Source organism: Nannospalax galili, unplaced genomic scaffold (assembly GCF_000622305.1).
Source record: "Nannospalax galili isolate Female #2095 unplaced genomic scaffold, S.galili_v1.0 scaffold529, whole genome shotgun sequence".
NCBI lineage: Eukaryota > Metazoa > Chordata > Mammalia > Rodentia > Spalacidae > Nannospalax > Nannospalax galili.
Window position 1 is genome coordinate 466,893 of NW_008360309.1, and position 18,124 is coordinate 485,016.

At 57.0% G+C, this 18,124-nt stretch overlaps 1 protein-coding gene across 1 annotated transcript; it reads right to left on the bottom strand.

Moving 5' to 3' along the window:
• Nucleotides 1–10,369: 10,369 nt before the first annotated feature.
• Cilp2 (cartilage intermediate layer protein 2) lies at nucleotides 10,370–17,880 on the bottom strand. Its single transcript, XM_008824679.2, has 8 exons — nucleotides 17,716–17,880; nucleotides 16,923–17,021; nucleotides 16,552–16,824; nucleotides 15,847–16,002; nucleotides 14,622–14,900; nucleotides 14,334–14,442; nucleotides 13,415–13,572; nucleotides 10,370–13,318 (listed from the first exon to the last, which is right to left on the bottom strand). Exons 1-8 carry the CDS (start codon nucleotides 17,777–17,779, stop codon nucleotides 10,950–10,952), a joined length of 3,507 nt encoding a protein of 1,168 aa, XP_008822901.1. The 5' UTR covers nucleotides 17,780–17,880; the 3' UTR covers nucleotides 10,370–10,949.
• Nucleotides 17,881–18,124: the final 244 nt, after the last annotated feature.

Genomic DNA, 18,124 nt, shown 5'->3' on the forward strand with positions numbered 1-18,124 from the left:
CCCAAGGGCTCCCCACACACTTGGGGCTCATGGGAGGCAAGCCCAGTTCACCCTGGGATACCCTGGAATCAGCTACTGCTCACCCACATGAGTGCTTCACCCTGCCCTCTGCCCTTCCTGAGAGCCAGCAGTGCTTTCAGATGACCACCTGTCATCCCCGAGCACTCTCGACCACCAAAGGAACCTGTCTCCACTCTCCCCTCCTGTGTCTGGACTCACCTGCTCTAAACATCTGTGGAGCACCACACTACGCATGGCTTTTGGTGTGTAACTTCTGTCACCGGCATTGTTTTTGAGGTTTGGCCGTGTTGAAAAACTATTCAGAGCCTCATTCTTTTTTTTGGTCTTTTTGCGACAGGGTCTCCCTGTCGTGGGGCTGGCTTGGAACTCACTATGTAGACCAGGCTGGCCTTGAACTCACAGAAATCCTCCTGCCTCTGCCTCCCAAGTGCTGAGATCAAAGGCGCGCACCACCACTCCCAGCAGCCTCGTTCTTTATCACAGCTGAGTAATAAACCACTGGGGAAAGTCCTTTTGAGACAAATACTGGGCTGGAGGGCAGCGATCACTGCTATCCTTGGTGTCCCTGGGATGCACAACCTTGCTGGGGTCCCCTCAGACAGAGCATTCTTCCCAGCCACTCGCATGCTGTGTGGAGAAAGACTGCAGGAGGGACTAAGGATGGCCCAGGTGCTGGGCAGGCAAGAGTTGGAGGTAGATGACTGGCCTCCATTTGCAAATGAGTGTTGGTAGGGGTAGCTGAGTCCCAGGCATCAGCAAGCTCTGTACCAGCAAGTGTGGGGTGCCTACTCCAGGTAGAGTCCTGTTCAGGGGAGAGGCTGCTCTGGCAAGAACCTGCACCCCAGGAGAGGAGGATACAGGATGGAAGCCATCGAGGCCATCATGAAAGGGGAGCAACTAATCTTAGGGAGGAAGTGGCCACTACACCCCAGTGTGGGGTGGCATGATAGGGTGACAGCTCCTGCAGTGACCAGGAAAGTCAGCACTCAGCTTGGAGGGGTTCATAGCAAAGGTACCTCCAGGGCCATGTGTGGGAGGGAAATTGAGGCAACAATGTGGAGAGAGCCACCTGGCACATCTTGACGGAAGGGAAGACATGGGACTGCCCTAGCAGGTCATCTGGTCCCCAGAGATGTCAACAGGGTCCCTGGAACTGAGCCTACAGAACCTCACCTCACTTACCTACCATCCTCTGAATTCGGTGGTATACCTCTTGGGGGCTCAAAGCAAGGAAATACCCTCAAGTCAGATTCTGCACTAAAGTCCCGCTTACCTAAGGTGCTTCTCAACTTAAAGGGGCCAGAGGACAGTCACAGGCCCACCAGAGCTGGGCCATCCCTGGTCTCACCTTCCACACCACAGGTGGAGACAGGCTCACGACCAGCCCCAGGTCTCCAGTCCTCCAGGGAAGTTTCTGAAGTCTTTGTTCTTTAATTACATTTATTTACTTATTGCATGTGTGCATACCATGTGTGTGCAAGTGGAAGCAGAGGGTAGCCCTCAGGAATTGGTTCTCTCCTACCATGTAGGTCCGAGAGAGCAGCCTTAGGTCATCAGTTTGGCAGCAACTGCCTTTCCCTCCTGAACCATCTTGCCAGCTGCTATTTCTAGAATCCTTTTTTTAAAATATTTTATTTATTTTTATATTATGTGTATGAGTGTGTTGCCTGCATGTATGTGAGTGCACCCATGTTGTGCAATGCCCCGGAGGTCAGAAGAGGGCTTTGGATTCCCCTGGAACTGGAGTGAAGGACGGTTCATAGCCGCCATGTGGGTGCTGGGAATCGAACCTGGGTCCTCTGCAAAACTAGCCAATGCTCTTAACCACTGAACCATCTCTCCAACCCCAGGATTTTTTTTAAAAATTTATTATTTTTATTTTATGTGTATGAGTGTATTGGCTGCATAGGTAAGTGCACCCGTGTCATGCCATGCAATGCCCTCGGTGCTGGGAATCGAACCCGGGTCCTCTGCAAGAGCAGTCAGTGCTCTTAACCGCTGAGCCATCTCTCCAGCCCCTCTATTTTTGTTATTTTAAGAGACCTCCACACTGCTTTCCACAGTGGCTGCACCAGTTTACACTGCCACCAACTGTGGGTAAGGGTTGCCCTCCCTACACCTTCATCAGCATTTTTTTTATATTTTATTTTCTATGTGTATGAGTGTTAGGCATTCATATATATAAATAATACCACGTGTGTGCACTGCCTGTGGAGACCAGAAGTGGGCGTCTGATCCCTCGGAACTGGAGTTACAGATTGTTAGCTGTCATATGGGTGCTGGGAACCCAACCTGGGTTCTCTGTAAGAGGCCTTCTGTAGCATTCCTGTCAGTGCTACAGACTCTGGAAGCTTCTCTGGGTGGGATGTAGCACACAGGTGAGTGGAGAAAGGTGTTGCTAACCCAGAAGCCTGGCCAGGGATGGCATGGTCCCAAAGCTGGTGACCTCCACTTAAGGACCCCATCCGCACCCCACTCCGGTCCCTATGAGCCCTGCCTGGCCTCTGAATAGAGGAGATGGGGTTTCTCAGAACCAACTGGCTCATGGAAGGGACACCTAAGAAGAGCCATGCAAGTGATGTACAAATTTAATTCAAATGAACCATGCAAATCATATGCAAATAACACATATGCAAATATCACAGAAGGAAGGGTTGTGCTGGATAGCTTTAGATGACAATTTGACACACCTGGGTAGAGGGAGCCTCAAATGGGGAATTGCCTTTGTTGGACTGGCCTGTGCCATGTCTGTGGGGCATCTTCTTGATTATTGAGTGATGTGGGAGGGCCCAGGCCACTGTGGGTGGTGCCACCCCTGGACAGGTGGTCCTGTATTGTTTAAGAAAACAAGTTAGAGCCAGGTGTGGTGGCACATGCCTTTAATCCCAGCACTTGGGAGGCAGAAGCAGGTGGATCTCTGTAAGTTCAAGGTATGCGTGGTCTACACAGTGAGTTCCAGGCTGGCTGGGGCTACTAGGAGACCTGCCTCAAATATCCAAAAAGAAAAGCAAGTTTGCATGGCCAGGGAGCAGTGTTCCTCCATGGCCTGTGCTCCAGCTCTTGCCTTCAGGTTCCTGCCCAGAGTTCCTATCTTGGGCTCCCTCAGTGATGAACTGTGACCCAAGAGATGTGAGCCAAATAAACCCCTTTCCTCACTAAGGTGGTATTGGTCAGAGTGTTTTTGTCACAGCAATTGAACGCAAACTAGAACGGGGCAGTGAGATACACTTCCAGGGACTCCTTGGAAACACAGGACTACCAGCTCGGCTCCTTATAAGCCACACAGGAAGGGCCTCAGGGCCTTGGGGTCTCCAGACTGGTGCTCTCAGCAGAGCCTGTGGACTCCGGCAACCCCTGGTACAGCATGACCTATTACCATACTCCCCTTTCACCTCACCAAGCCTTGTCTCTGTCCTCTCCAGAGGAACTCCCTGACCCACACTCTCAACCTCAAGTTATGGGGAGTACTGGTGAGGAGAGTGGTCACAATTCCAGGAGCTCCCATTTCCCTTCCCCCACCAGCTTTTATTCAGCATGTTATCCAAACACTCCTGCTGAGTCAAGCCCCAGCCCCTCCTGAGGAATTCTAGGTCAGGGCTCTAACTCAGCCATTTCCCCAGCCCCTCACTGGGGGATTCTAGGCCAGGGCTCTAACTCAGCCATTTCCCCAGCCCCTCACTGGGGGATTCTAGGCAAGGGCTCTACCACCAAGCCACACCTTTAGACCCCCAGTAAACATTTCTCTGAAGTCCTGGAGGTAATTTAAAGCCCACAATATAAAGAGCCCTGGAGACAGTTCCAAGGTCCATAGCCTTAGTGAAGAGTTCCTCCTGATTTGAGGTCAAGTGGCAGCTTAACTTCCCTACCCTGGTGCAAGCCTTCCTAGAATGTGGAAGCTGAGGCAGAGACCTGAGGCAGCCTGGGACACCCCAGCTCACATCCCTGTCCCTCTTCTATGCCTCCTTGAGGGGACAGTTCCAATTGCTGGGCATCTCCTGCCAGTCAGCCTCACCTTCACCAAGACCTGAAAGAGGCAAGTAGGGGCAAGACCTGGGCCTGAGTAGAAGGGCCAGGTTTAGCCTTCAAGGGATGGCTATGATGGCTCAGCGGGGGTGCATTCAAGCCTCTTGTTTCCCGCTGAAAAGATTGTGGGTGCTATGGAGGACTTGTAAGCAGGAGAGCGGCCCTTGCAGGCCCAGGCTGCAGTTACGCCATTAGCCACCAGGAGGCGCATCCAGGTTGGAAAAACAAAATCTTGTCTCCCATCTACCAGCAAACTCAACACGAGGAAATGCTCTGAGCTTCAGTTTCCCTATCTGTAAAGTGGAGCAGGCTTAGAAACAGGCTTCCAGGAGTGGTCAGTGAGAAGAAGCCAGGAAAACGCCTTGGCATTCATCACACAGCTGAGTAACTCCAAAACATGGCTGTTGGGCAATGAGCATGCACTGGGCCTAAGGAGAAGGGGACAGACAACCTGAGGCCCAGGGGCCAGGAGGGTAGGGAATGCAGGCTGAGCTGCCCTTCTTGAGGCCGAAGGAGCCAGAGCTTCCTGTGGAAAGGAAACCCAGTGACTGCAAAGGGGTGAGGTCCCCATCTACAGGGGTGTATCAGCAGATGAGGGGTCTTGCACAGCCCCTGGCCTGATTCTCCCAGGACACCCGGGAGCCCAGTGGCACTGCCCAGTTGCAGGTGCCAAAGTCTGCCAGCAAACATTCCTCAGCACCGGGCCAGGCGGCAGGAGCAGCCGCGTGAAATGTAAGCTGGGCCTGGCCCTGTGGACCGTGTGTTTTTCCAGCAGCTTCTTCAGCCACGGCCTGACCACAACCTAGATTCCGAAGGGCAGGCCATTTGTGTTTGTGTTCAGCCCAGCCAGACAGTAGCAGGGCCAGGCCAGAGGCCTGGGCCTCCCAGAAAGCCTGGTGTGGAAGCTGGTTACAGAGACTTTATGTTACTTCCTCCTCCTTTGCCTCTTCATCTGGATGTGCGTTTGTGTCTCACGTAGCGTTTGCATGCATGCATGCATGCATGTGTGTGTGTGTGTGTGTGTGTGTGTGTGTGCGTGCACACGCACGTGTACATGGGTCTCATGTAGCCCAGGATAACTTTGAACTCATGATCTTCCTACCTCCACCTCCCTAGCACTGGGATGACAAGCCTGTGCCACCAGGCCAGACTCATTCTTAAGATTTAGGGTCAGCTTAAGATGGGTGATAGCTACAGCTACCTCTCTCAGCCTCAGTCTCCCCTAATATAAATAGGATAACAATAGAACTTGAACCAGCCATGGACACACACCTGTAATCCCAAAGCTGGTAAGCGGGGCCTGGTGACACCTTTAGTCATAGCACTTGGGAGGCAGTGGCAAACCAAGCTCTGTGAGTTTGAGGCCAGCCTGGTCTACATAGTGACCAGTCAGGCCAAATACTGAAATCTTGTCTAAAAAAGAACCAAAATGCCGGGTGTGGTGGTGCACGCCTTTAATCCCAGCACTTGGGAGGCAGAGACAGGCAGATCTTTATGATTTCGAGGCCAGCCTGGTCTACATAGTGAGTTCCAGGACAGTTGGGGCTACAGGGAGACCCTGTCTCAATAAGACCAAAAAAAAAAAAAAAGAACCAAAATAAACAATACCAAATAAACAGAAAACCCCCAAACAGAAAACCCAACATTAGTAGTGCAAGACAGGAGGATACTGAGTGCCAAAACCCCATCCAAATAAATAAATAAGCAAACGGATAACTTGTGCTAAAGTGTTGGAGCACAGAGTTCTGTGTACACCTTTAATGCCAGCAATCAGGAGGCAGAAGCAAGTGGATCTCTGTGAGATAGAGGCCAGCCTGGTCTACATAGGGAGTTCAAAACTAGCTGAGGCTACAGGGAGACCGCCTCAACAACAACAAAAAAAGCAAAGTGTGGTTGGTAGGATCTAACACAGTTGAGGGCCGGCTGTATACCCTAAGCACACTTCCATCCCTCAGTGCTGAGCTATGCCTCTCCCATCTGACCGGAAGCTCTTGGAGACACAGGCTGAGTCCTCAGAAGTAAGTAATGAATTGGGGTTCACCTGTCTCCTTCCCCTGCTTGAAATCCTCACAAACAAAAATCAAATTCAATACTTTTGAACTTCTGAGTCTGGTTTGGAAAACTCCTAGTCATCCCTGAAAGCCCACATGGAAAAAATCCCATCCTCCAGAAAGTCTGCTCTGGGCCTCTTCTGACCATTTCCAGCCCCTGGCCCTCTTGCTGACCCAACCCTGACCCTGCAGGGAGGGGCTTCTGTGTCTGGTTTTGCCTTGGCTTTCTGACAAGGTTTCTGGGAGTCCCTAATGATATTTACCCATAGCTCTTCCTGCAGTCGTCTTGGGAGCAGGCTGTACCCACGTGTGCATACATGTGTGTGCAATGTACCACACTGGGCTCTTACCAGACCTGGATAGCTTGGCCCTCTGGGAGCTCAGGGCTCCTGAAGCCCTCAGGCAGGAAGAGCTGGGGGTGGAGCCCAGGCCTCACCTCCGCTGGGCTGGCCCTCAGCCCAGCTCCGTGGCCAGGCAGTCTTTGAGGACATAGCTGAGGTTTGGCGGTGTGGTCCTGGGCTGAGTCAGCACAGGGAGGGATTCAAGCCTCCAGTGCAAAAGTGGCTAGAATCTCAGGGGTCTGTGGCTCCCCAGTCCACTCCTCCTGGGGCCCTGAGAGGGTGGGACATGCCCAGCACACCCAACTGTGGGAAGCTGGACCTCTGTAGGATAAGTCTGAGGGCAGGGCCTGAGGCAGGCAACCCATCATCCCAGGCTAGAGCAGCTATGGTGGTGCAGGCACAGGTGGGACGTGGTCCTGTGGCACAGGACACCATGCTGGTCCTCCTGTGACCTGAAAGAACCCAGGTCCTGCTTAGTGCATTTGCAGGTACCCCAGGGTGAAAGTCACTGACTGGGTGACAAGAAGGTGCTGAGTATTAAAGAGGGGAATCTCTGACTGTAAGGGACAGAGACAGGGTGTGGTGAGGACAGCCTGACCTCAGTCCTTATGACAGGCAGGCTGGCTTTGACTGACACATTGGCTCTGTGACCTGGGCAGTGGCCCTGGGTGGGGCTATGTCTGTCTCCCTGCGTCCACTCTGACAGTTAGCCCTCCCTTGCTCCTCCATGTTAGTCCTCTCCCCACCACCTGCCAGGGCTGCATCAGGCCTCCATTCCTTCCCCAAAGCTTCACATGGACTGGTTTCCCCAGCGATGCCCCCACATCTCCAATGACTGAGGCCAGGGCCCCGCCAGGCTGTCTGAGACTGGGTCAGACCCACCTCCAAGACTGATGAGAGAGACAGACTCAGGGAAGTGGTGGGTGGCCGCACCAGGCCCACGAGGTCCCTACAGAGGAGCCAGGGATGTTGGCCAGGACTGAGATGGTAGAGGAGGGGGCTCTGGGTCACATAGGAGAAACAGACCCCAGTGCCACCAAAGAAGCTCCTCCAAAAAGCTAAATCTAGCTGGGAGCAGATCTGTCATGAGAAATCGTGTAACTCAAGACTGGACCAGTGAGATGGTTCCATAGGTAAAGACACTTGCTGTCCAAGCCTGAGGGCCTGAGTTCAGTCCCCAGAACCCAGATAAGGAGGAAGGAGAGAACTGACTCCTCCAAGTTGTTCTCTGACCACTACACACATGGTGTGGTACACACATGTCCATACATACATATCATGTGCACACAGAAAGAAAAGAAAGAAAAAATAAATCGTATGACCCTCTCCCTCCAGTGAAACGCTGGCTTCCCATTGACTCTGGAGGTTCCTTGCTGGGTATTGAAGCCCTGCCCCCCTCCCTGTCTCCTGCCTGCCTAAGGTTTCCCTCTGGCCTTTGTAAACATTTTTTCCAGCAGCCTGCAACACCCATCCTCTGTCACCTCTCCGGCAAACTCCTCCACACCCTTCAAGACCCAGTTCCTAGCTGGTAGTTCACAGCTGTCCTCCTAGTACTGGGGACACAGAAGTAGGAAGATCAGAAGTTCAGGGTCCTCTTCATCCTTGTGTTGAATTTGAGGCCAGTCTGGACTACATGACACTGTCTCAAAACAGACAAAAACCATCCAGTTGCTATGTCCCTCAGCATGTGGTGTGCCACACACTAGCTGTGTGACCCTAAGTGAGAGCTTTCAGCTGTAAAATGGGGCCAAAACAGTCATTCTCCCTAAAAGCAAAGCTTGGGACCCCAGGTCACTATCTGTACATTAAACATCCTTAATGGTGTCCAGGACTGCTGCCCAGAGCCTATCCATTTTGGCCGCTTCCCTTTTTGATTCTGCTGTTTTCAGACTTGTTTTAAGCATTTTACTGGTCCAAGATTTTCCTTTCTGCCATGGTGTGAGGAATTTTAAGAACCCTGGTTCTAAAATTATAAAGTCTAAAATGCCGGGGGCGGGACATTGGGCCTCCTGTGCCCTGAACTGACCTTGGGGTGGTGGGAGCTGGGTCTTTGGGGGGGGGGTCCCTGCCTCCTGGCCAAGGGGCGTGTCCTGGCAGCCCTACTGGGGGGTTGGTGATGGATTTTCCAGAAGTCATGTCTGAGGTTCCAAGAGGGAGGAGTGGACTCGGCACTAGGGTAGAATGAGGGCAGGCCGGCTGACAGCTTAGGGGTGCTCGTTTCTCTTGGGGCCTCAGTTTCTTCATGTGGAAACTGGGAGTAAATGGTGTCCTCCTGAATGGTCCAAGAGGGGAAGGGCCCCATGGGCCTCCCGGCCCAGCTTGAGAGGGGACTCTGGGGGCTGCCACTGACCCCACCCCACCCTAGTGAAGGGGCCAGATCCAAGCCAGCCCCCCCACCCCAAACCGGGCTGGCAGCAAGAGAAGGCCAAACACTTTGTCAATGAAAGGTATTTGGCCCGAGGACCTGACACCTCATCAGGTCCTGGACTCTCTGGCAGGCTCCACAGGCCTGCTGGGAGTCATGGTGGCCACGCCTTGGACTCCCCCAGGCAGCCCTGACTAGGGCTAAGGATGAACAGGTCTCTCTGTCCCTCCTGTCATTTAGGGTTCCCAAAGAGCCCTAGCTCATCCTTAGAGACCAGGGCCTGCATGCCTGGTCATCCCAGCTTCTTCTTGTCCCTCCAAGCCCCATGTCGTCCTCAGGGTACAGGAAACCTGCTTGTGGTGTTGGGAAGATGGCCTAGGCGGGGGTATGCCCCATGCAGGGTAGCTTGGGAGTGTCCAGGGCTTGAGCAGTCTTGGGTACAGCAGGAATGGGGACCTTTGGGGGTAGAGGTGCACAGGGGCTGACTCTGAGCATTTGGGGCTTCTGATGTGTGCTGTTGCCCCAGCTCTCATGGGTCCGCACAGTTGCCAAAATCTGTCTGGTGGCTAATGGAGTGTGTAGAGCTCCCAGCATGCTCCTGGTAAGGGGGGTCACCACATCCTGGCAGGACTCCCCCTGTGGGGAATCAGGTAGGTGCAGGACCCTCCTCCTTGGGGCTGGGGCTGCAGCTCAGTTGGTAGAGTGCCTGCCTAGCATGTACAAAACCCTGGGTTCCACCCCCAGTAACTCAGAAACCTGGTGTTTCCAGGTTTATGTTCCCAGCACTCAAGAAGTGGAAGCAGGAGTTCAGGATCATCTTCAACTACCTGATGAGTTTGAGGTCTCAAATCAAAAACACCTCCTCCTCTCATAACCCCCCACCAGGGCCAAAGATCCAGGGTAGGTGTTGCAGGGTGAGGGGCCACTCAGGAGCCCCTACTCCTGTGGGAACTCATGATGTCTAGAAAATGAGTGTGTGATCAGTGTGCTGTGAAGAGTCTGGCCACACCGGCCCACAGTGTGTGAGCAAATCAGGATTCTGTCACATCCAGATTTCCCATTTCTTTGGGGCTAGGGAGCCATGGGCTGGTGACTGGCTAAGGTGTGGCCTGGCCTTACCTGGACTAGACCCAGGGCAGGACAGTCACCCCTGCTGAGGAGCCAGGGAATGGTGGATGTCCCAGGCAGTGGTGGGTGCTGCCCATCCCAGGTGCTCCTTGCCAGAGCCCCTCCTTGTCCTGCAGTTCTGGTCCCATAGCCAGGCCCAGATGCCAAGAGGCCAGGGCCTCAGCTAGGTGACTCTACATACACGTGCTACACCCTCTGAGCCCGGCACCTGACACTAGTGTGCCATACCACAGAGTTTCCTAGCTGCTGGCACACAGGACTCGGTGTGCTATTCTAAGCCCTTTCTCCTTTTTTGGTGGGTTCCAGTTTTCTGGCCTGGATCTCAAGTCTCCCAGTGCTAGGATCACAAGCCTGCAACATCAAAGCTGCCCAGCCTCAGATCAGTCCTGAACCTGGGGGTGCAGCCCCAGTCTGCAGCCCTTTCAAATGACAACCATGGGTTGGAAAGAAAGCATTTTTAATTGAGCCCATAGCACCTGCCCCAAACCCCTGAGGACATTCCCAAGCACCATGGAGTTCTTTCCCTGCAGCCCCAGTTTCCCCTACATGGGACCCCAAGACCAGCCTTCCCTGTATTCCACGGGGCCAAACTAGACTCCTACTCACACCCACTTACAACCAGCCACCTGTTGGGGTTTTATTTCAATAAATATAACCTCAGCGCGAAGGCTCAGGCAGGGAACCCCACAAAGCTCATGAACAAGAGAGATATTTGAAATAAAAGGACAAGGCCTAGGAGCCTATGGCACTGGACAGGAATGAGGCCCAGGCCTCAGCTGAACCACCGCGGCTCCACCCACGGCTGGACCCTCGCTGCCTCTAGTCACAGAGCCACAGCTGCCTGCTCAACGCTGTTGCCAGATGCCCCAGTTTTTGCCTTGACTAAATTCTGGGCAGGGGCAGGAGGGAAGCAGCCCCAGGAACCTGGTGACCTGGCGGGTGTCTGGGGACCAAGGGGGCAGAGAATTTCCAGAGAATATAAATCCAAAGCGAGGCAGGGCAGTGAGGTCGTGGGTCAGATCACTGTCCTGGGCGCACAACGAGGGCACCTGTGTCCCCAGCCTGGGCTTGGGCAACTCCGGCCTCCCGGGTGGCCTGGCCCATCTCTCTGCGGATGTCGCCCAGAGCGGATGCAGGATTCTCCAGAAGCCGCTGGAAGAGGCTCGGCCTGGCGGGGGGCTCCCGGCACTGGAAAGTGACCGCTGTACCCGCGTCTGCTTTCATCTCCCGGGAGAAGCCGTCTGAGGAGCCGTCGAAGCAGCGGCCTATGGCGATTTCTTTGGCTAGCCGCGGGCTCTGGTCCGTGACGGTGTAGACGCCGTAGTTGTGGCCCAGGGCGTCCAGAGGGGCGAGCATGGTGAAGGCGGCAGAGTCATCCTCGGGCGCGGGGGGCGGGTGCCGGGCCAAGTAGTCCTGCAGGAGCGTGTTGACGGCCACGCGGCGACAGCTGCCCTGTGGGGTCACGGTCACCAGCGTCCTGTCCACCTGGCGCTGGTCGAACAGCATGCCGCCGCACTTGAACTCCACGCAAGCGGCGGAGGCTCCGGGGTGCTCCGGGTCGCGCACGCTGCGGGTGTCGCGCAGCCCGTAGAGGCGACCGCGCGTGTCCGCGTGGGTGCCACCCGCGTTGTGCGAGCGCACCACGTACTCCTGCGGGCCCTGCAGTCGCACCTTCAGGAAGCACGCCCGGAACTCCTGCGGATTGGGCCACCAGGCCAGCAGGTCGCCGGTCCACGAGGCGGGCGCGCCCTCGCGGAACGGTACCACGTCGTACTCATACTTGTCGGCTTCCACGCGCGAGAAGCGGAAGTGATTGTCGGTGACCGGCGCGTCCTCGCAGTCGCGCAGGCGGCGCCACGGGTACACGGGCCCGCGCGTCTCCGACTCGCGGCCCACGCGCGGCCGCGCCAGATTCACACGGAAGCCAGTGCGCTTGAACGCGGGGTCGTCGTGATCAGTGCGCCGGTAGCCAAGGCGATCCAGGTAGGGCTGCGTCACGCCCACGGTGGCCGCGATCGCTCGTGGCCGCGACGGCGCAGCCTCCAGCTCTTCACCGCCCAGCACCGCTGTCACCAGCGCCGTGTAGGCGTCGGGTCGCTCCGCGTCGCAGAAGGCAGGCACGCACGCGCCGTTGGGCCCCGTGACCGCACTGTCGAAGCGGCCCCACGCACGTGGGTTGGCTTCGAAGCCGGGCGCGGGCTCCAGGTTGAGCAGCGTCACTACCACGCCCTGCACCTGCTCGGCGGGCGCGAAGCGGTCGGTGCCATAGGCGCGAACCTTCACGAAGCAGCGGCGCCGCTCCGGCACGTCCAGGTTGAACAGGCGGCGCTCGCGCACGGTGAGCGCGCCCACAAGGAATGCGCGCTCCTCCCTACGCACGCGCGCGGCCGCAACCTGCTCGCGACGGAAGCGTCTTCCCCGCTCCTCCCGCTCCCCTTCTTCTTCCCACAGGCCTGTCTCGGGGTCCAGGGACCACAGCGCTAGCGCCTCGGCATGGCCCGGCATGCGCACATGCTCGGCGGCCACGCGGACGGCCGCATGCGCCGCGTGCAGCTGCTCGGCGTAGCCGGGCGCGCGCAGGTCCACGGAGAACATGCCGTAGGTGCGCAGCGGTGCCAACTCGCCCGAGCCGTCCACGAAGCGCAGGTCGCTAGGCGCCGCGGTTGCGGATGCCAGGTCTCGGGGGTCCACAAAGGTAATACGCGCCTCCACGGGACCCGCGTACGGACGGCCGTCGGGGTGGCGGAAGGCCCGGGGCGGCAAAACCAGCTCGCCCATCGCGGGCGCCCCAGCCTTCTCCCCGCCGCCTAGCGGGATTGCACCGCCAAGTTCCGCGTCCAGCAGCACCGTGGCTGCCTTGCGCAGTGCGCGGACCTCGTGGTACACGCCGGCGCCGCGAGGGTCAAAGGGCAGCACGCGGACACTGTCCACGAAATCGCCACGCGGGTCCACGAAGGTCACCACCAGGCGTTCGGTGGCCGGCGGTACCTCGATGGTGAAGTCGCCTTGGTAGGAGGTGAAGCCGATGGGCGCACGGCCTAGAAGGATGCTGGCGAAGCGCAGGGGCTCCCCGGAGTCTGCAGCCACCAAGTGCCCCCGCACCAGCCCCCGACGGGGCAGGCACTTGCGACAACCACACTCGGCCACCACCTTCACTGGGAGCACGTAGCCTGAGCAGCTGATGTCCATATTTTCCAGGCGCAGCACGGAGCAGCAGCGTGAGCCCGCGTCCCCACATCGAGGACCGGAGCCCTCAGGGCCGGGGCAGCGTGTGTCTGCACACAGGCCCACGTCCAGATACTCAGGGCCACCGCCGGGCTGGCTGCAGTCATCTGGAAGCTTGATCAAGTGTACCAGAGGTCGGGGGTCGCAGGCCGGCCAACCGGGTGCTGGGGAGCAGGGACACATCCCAGTCAAGGCAGGGAGTCTGAGGTTGGGCACTGGGGTCGGGGTCAGGGTTAGGGTCAGGCCAGGGGGTGGCTCACCAAGCACCGTGAGCAGGGCAGTGCGGGAGCGCACAGCACCTGCCTCGTTCCACGCTTTGCAGTGGTACTCTCCAGCCTGGTCCTCACGAAGCCCTGAGAGCTCCAGGTACGGCCCAGACCCATATTTGCGTCTGTCCAACAGGGTTCCATTGTGAAACCTGGAGAGGGTAGTAGGTGGTCAACAATGCAGAGATACTTGGAATGTGTGTGTGTGGGGGGTGTCAGACTGCATCTGTCTCCAGGGGACAGTGGCAGAGAGTGACTGTCCTGGGTTCAGCCCCCTTCCCTTGCTAGGGAGCTGGCTGCGGTGTTCTAGTGTGGCCTCTTTGTACCTGCCCTCAGTTTGGCATCCACTCCTAGTGTGTGTGTGTGTGTGTGTGTTTATTTTTATTTTGAGACAAATACGCCCCATCAGTCCTTTGTTTTTCTTCTTTTGGAAAAGAGCCTCCCTGTGTATCCCACTGGCCTCAAATTTACTAGCAATCCTCCTGCCTCAGCCTCCTGAATCCTGGAATCACAGGCATGTGTCACCACACCCAGGATTCTCAAAGGCCTTTGAACCAATAGGCACGGGCTGGCGGCGGTGTTTTAGTGTGTCCTCGTTGTACTCGCCCGGTGTTCTCTATCCACTCCTACTGTGTGTGTGTGTGTCTCTGTGTGTGTGTGTGTGTGTGTGTGTTTATTTTTATTTTGAGACAAATACGCCCCATCAGTCCTTTGTTTTTCTTCTTTTGGAAAAGAGCCTCCCTGTGTATCCCACTGGCCTCAAATTTACTAGCAATCCTCCTGCCTCAGCCTCCTGAATCCTGGAATCACAGGCATGTGTCACCACACCCAGGATTCTCAAAGGCCTTTGAACCAATAGGCACATATGTAACCCAGAGCTGCATGAGGTCCCTTAGTTGGGACATTCACTCACCAGGAATACTTCTTGGGCATGGGAGTTCCCGAGGCCTTGCAGCAAAAAGTCACATTCTGACCAGTCTCTTGAACCTGGGACTCAGGGTGCTTTACCAGGTATGGCTTCCCTGAGGAGGGATCAAAATTGTCCAAGCTCATGACCCTGCTACACCCCAGTTTCCTTGGGGGACCTTTCCTTTACTCCTTTCAGGAATGACCTGCCTCATCTTATACTAGCAAAACTGAATCATATCTTGTTTCCCCCTCCCTGCCACACCCCCATGTTCTTGGCTTCAAGGACACTCACCTAACTTTTCAAGGACAATGGTGACCACAGCAGAATTGGAGCCATTGGCATGGGCCCGGGCCATGCCTGCAGAGAACCCATCCATCTGGGCGCTGACATTGGCCTGGCTGCCAGCGCAGACTCCAGACACCCGGAAATTTCCATGGGCATCACTGGTAGCTATGGTGCCAGGTCGGGTTCGTAAGGAGACCCTGGCTCCTGGTAGCGGTCGCCCAGATGGGGTGACCACTGAGCCCAAGAGGATGTCATCAGGACACCCACAGGTGTCAGAGCTACACCCTAGGGAAACACAGAGGTGACAGGATCAGAGGCCTTCTTAGGGAGAGCTTTGCATTCAGTTATTCAACAAACATAAACCCTCCCATATCACTCTGCTGGAGCTGCAGTGTGGCTGGGCTTGAGAGAGCTGGAAGACAGAGCTGGAGCAGGTCTGAACCAGGAGGGGACCAGAGAAGCTGATTCTCAAAAGATTAGAGGCCTCTTCCTGAAGAAAAGCCTAGGCAGGGGCTGTCTTGGGTGAACAACATCAGCCTCCCTTCCAATCCTGCTGCCTTTCTACAAAATGGAAAATTCCAGTGGAAACTTGAGGGCAGAGGCACTGGCAAGGCAGAGCCAGGCAGAGTGGGGTGGGGACCCCCTCATTGGCCATTTCATGCCCCCACCCTGTGCAGCCCCCCCCCCATGTCTGCAGACCTTGTTTGTGGCGCCCAGGCCCAAGTGGAATTTCCAGTAGCCTCCTGGCTGGCCTGGTGTCTGGCCTTGGGAGGGCCTGGACATCGTGTCTGCTAGGGTGTGAGTGTGTGTCTGCATGGTCGAACAGGACGAGGGGGAAGGAGGGCTGTGAATGGTGCACTCATGTATCTCAAGTATAGAATTAGCTTGTCTGCACACGGGAATGGCTGTGTATTCCAGGGACGAGTCCGCTCAGATTTGTCCATGCCTGCCTTCGTGCAACCCTCTCAGCATCCACCGTCCATATGTGCAGTCTTGCCTAACGTGTGCAGGACCTGGGGTTACATCCTCATTACCACCCCCACCCCAGAAAGTGTACAGATGTGTACAGGTATGGTCCAATTGGCACAGGAGGAAAGGGACGCCAAAGTTAGAGCCCTGAGCCCAGGCTCCACCCTTTACAAGCCTGGCTTCTCTCCAGGCCCTGCCTTTCAGAGTCCCTTTTACCCCCCACCCCTTCTAGGCTATTCTTTATGTAGTCCCCGCCCCCTACCTGGGCATCGAGGCCGCACACACTTCTGAGCTTCCTGGGGGCTCCCTAAACAGGCATCCCCAGACGAGCCTTGACAGCTACGGCGCCGCAAGCGACGGCCTGGCCCGCAGCTCTTGGAGCAGAGACTCCACGGGCCCCACGCTCCCCACGAGGCCTCTGCGGAGCAAAGAAAGAGATGAGGTGGGGCTGCAATCCCAGGGCACCGGGCTTCCTGGACTATGCAAGTCTCCTCCCCCCACATATACTCCACGCAAGCCAGGCGCACAAGCAGACAGTGGTCTTGCACAGAGCCCATTCTGGCTCCCCAGGATGCACAGGTAGCGCCCGGTCTCCCTGCCAGGTGCGCTCCAGGTTAGCCCTGCCGTCCCCGCTCTGTCCTAAATACAATGGGGCACAAGACGTCCACTAGCACGGAGCTGTTCCCGATGACCAAAGGGGATACTGATCTGCTACAATTCTACCTTTTACTTGGGCCCAGCTCCTGCCAGCAAAACCACTCCACCCCTTACCGCTTGTGCACGTGCCTCCCAAGCCACCGCTACACAATCCTGCCTCAGTGCACACTCAGGCCCCGCCCATCACAAGGGCTGCTCTTCACCTGGCATTGTTCCTCAGGGTAGCCCTTCCCCTGCCCTGCCCTGCCCATGCTCACAAGCTCCTCTCCTCGCCCGCTCAGGATACACCCACCACGCGCCCGGACCTCACCCAGAGGGCAGCGGAAGCGCACGTGGTAGTTGGAGCAGCGGCGGCCGCGCGGCTGCTCGCGGTTGAGGCACCAGAAACCGCGCGTGGGGTCGGAGTGTATGCGCTCGCCCACGGCGGCCGGCAGCGCCCAGTCGGTGGTGCGCGCCTCCAGCGCCAGTGGCCGCGGACATACGCGCGCCGGCCCGTAGTAGAAGCGGACGGCGGCTAGGCTCTCGAAGTCGCCGTCTCCTCCCGGGTGGTCCACGTTGAACCAGGACGTCCACTCGCTGGCCTCTGTGGGAACCGCGTGCTGAGCCCCAGTCCCTGCCTCCCACCGGTCTCTCCCCCCACCCGGGCTCAGGTTACACGGGCCCACAGCACAGAAGACTCACCGTCCCAGTCCTCCAGGGCTGACGAGGGCTGGGCGGGGTTTGGTGCCGGTCCTTGCAGACTCCAGGCTGCCGCGCTGGGCTCCTTGGCCAGGGTGGCGTCTGTGTGGGGGCGAGGAGTGAGAAGGCTGTAGTCCTCTGGAAACCACCCGGTCTCACAGGGGAGAAAACTGAGGTCTGAGAGGCCCCAGCTCTAGCCCTGAGCACTGCAGCGCCACCCCCTCCAGGAAGCCTTCCCATGAGTAACCCTGAACCTCTTCAACCCCAACTCCTTGGCCTTGGGGACTGTGTCTCGCTCTCTACCCCTCCCAGCCTAGTTCATAAAACACAAGTTTAGTCGCGTCCACCCGCGGACGGCTGCATTCTCTGCCTGGAAGTCCCTTCCGTCCTTTTATGTGGGGTACAAGGTGCCAGCAGAAAAGTCCTTGGTATAGCTGGCTCCTCTGGCCTTCAGCCGTCCAAGATGACATGAGAGGGGGTGACTTCAGACGAATTCCTTCCTCCTGGAGCCTCACTCAGTCTCTTGATAAATAGGTCAGTCACCAGTCCCGCGCCTGCCGGAACACTCGGGCACCGACTGCGTGGCCGTGCTGTGGGGACAGCTGTGACCTCTTGGCTCAGGTTGGGAGACCTGGCGATTTAGGGTTCAAAGGCTGGGCCTGACTGAGGAAGGTGCATGTCACCTTCCTGGCGCCACTTCGTGGAGGATGGAAGGGGCTCGGTCGCCCGCACCCCAGGCAGCGCTTGCGGTCCCTTGTTACCCCCTCCTCGTGCGCCTGCGCTTCCGGTGCCTCACCTCGCGCTCCCGCCAGGTACCCTCCGACTACGCAGAGACAGAGCAGGGGCAGCGGGGACGCCATCGCCAGGTCGGAACGTCGGGGATAGCGGCCCGGCTCTGCAGTTAGCTAGGGTCCGACCGAGCAGATCTGGAGGATGTGAGGGACTGATGGGGGCGGGACGTGACCACAAGCCCTCCTCTACCAAGCCACGCCCCTATGCAACCACACGGGGTCGCCGCCCCCTTCCTTCTCCCCAGGCGCGTCTTGTTGTGCCTCGGCTCTCGGGCTGGCCGGTGTCCCGAGTTCCCCCTCCTCCTTGACAACTGGATCTCAGGCCCCCTTGGACTTGAACCTGAAGCTTGACTGCTTGGTGCTTTAGGCGGCTGGAAGTTCTAGCTCATATCTAACTTCCTTCCTATCGACTCT

What these genes read in the sequence shown, in the direction of transcription:
- Cilp2 (XM_008824679.2), bottom strand. Translation starts at nt 17,779, where the DNA reads ATGGCGTCCCCGCTGCCCCTGCTCTGTCTCTGCGTAGTCGGAGGGTAC. An exon ending in GTACCTGGCGGGAGCGCGAG is followed by an intron (nt 17,022 to 17,715) that starts GTGAGGCACCGG and finishes GCCCCCACACAG; the next exon opens with ACGCCACCCTGGCCAAGGAG. An exon ending in AGCCCTGGAGGACTGGGACG is followed by an intron (nt 16,825 to 16,922) that starts GTGAGTCTTCTG and finishes CGGTTCCCACAG; the next exon opens with AGGCCAGCGAGTGGACGTCC.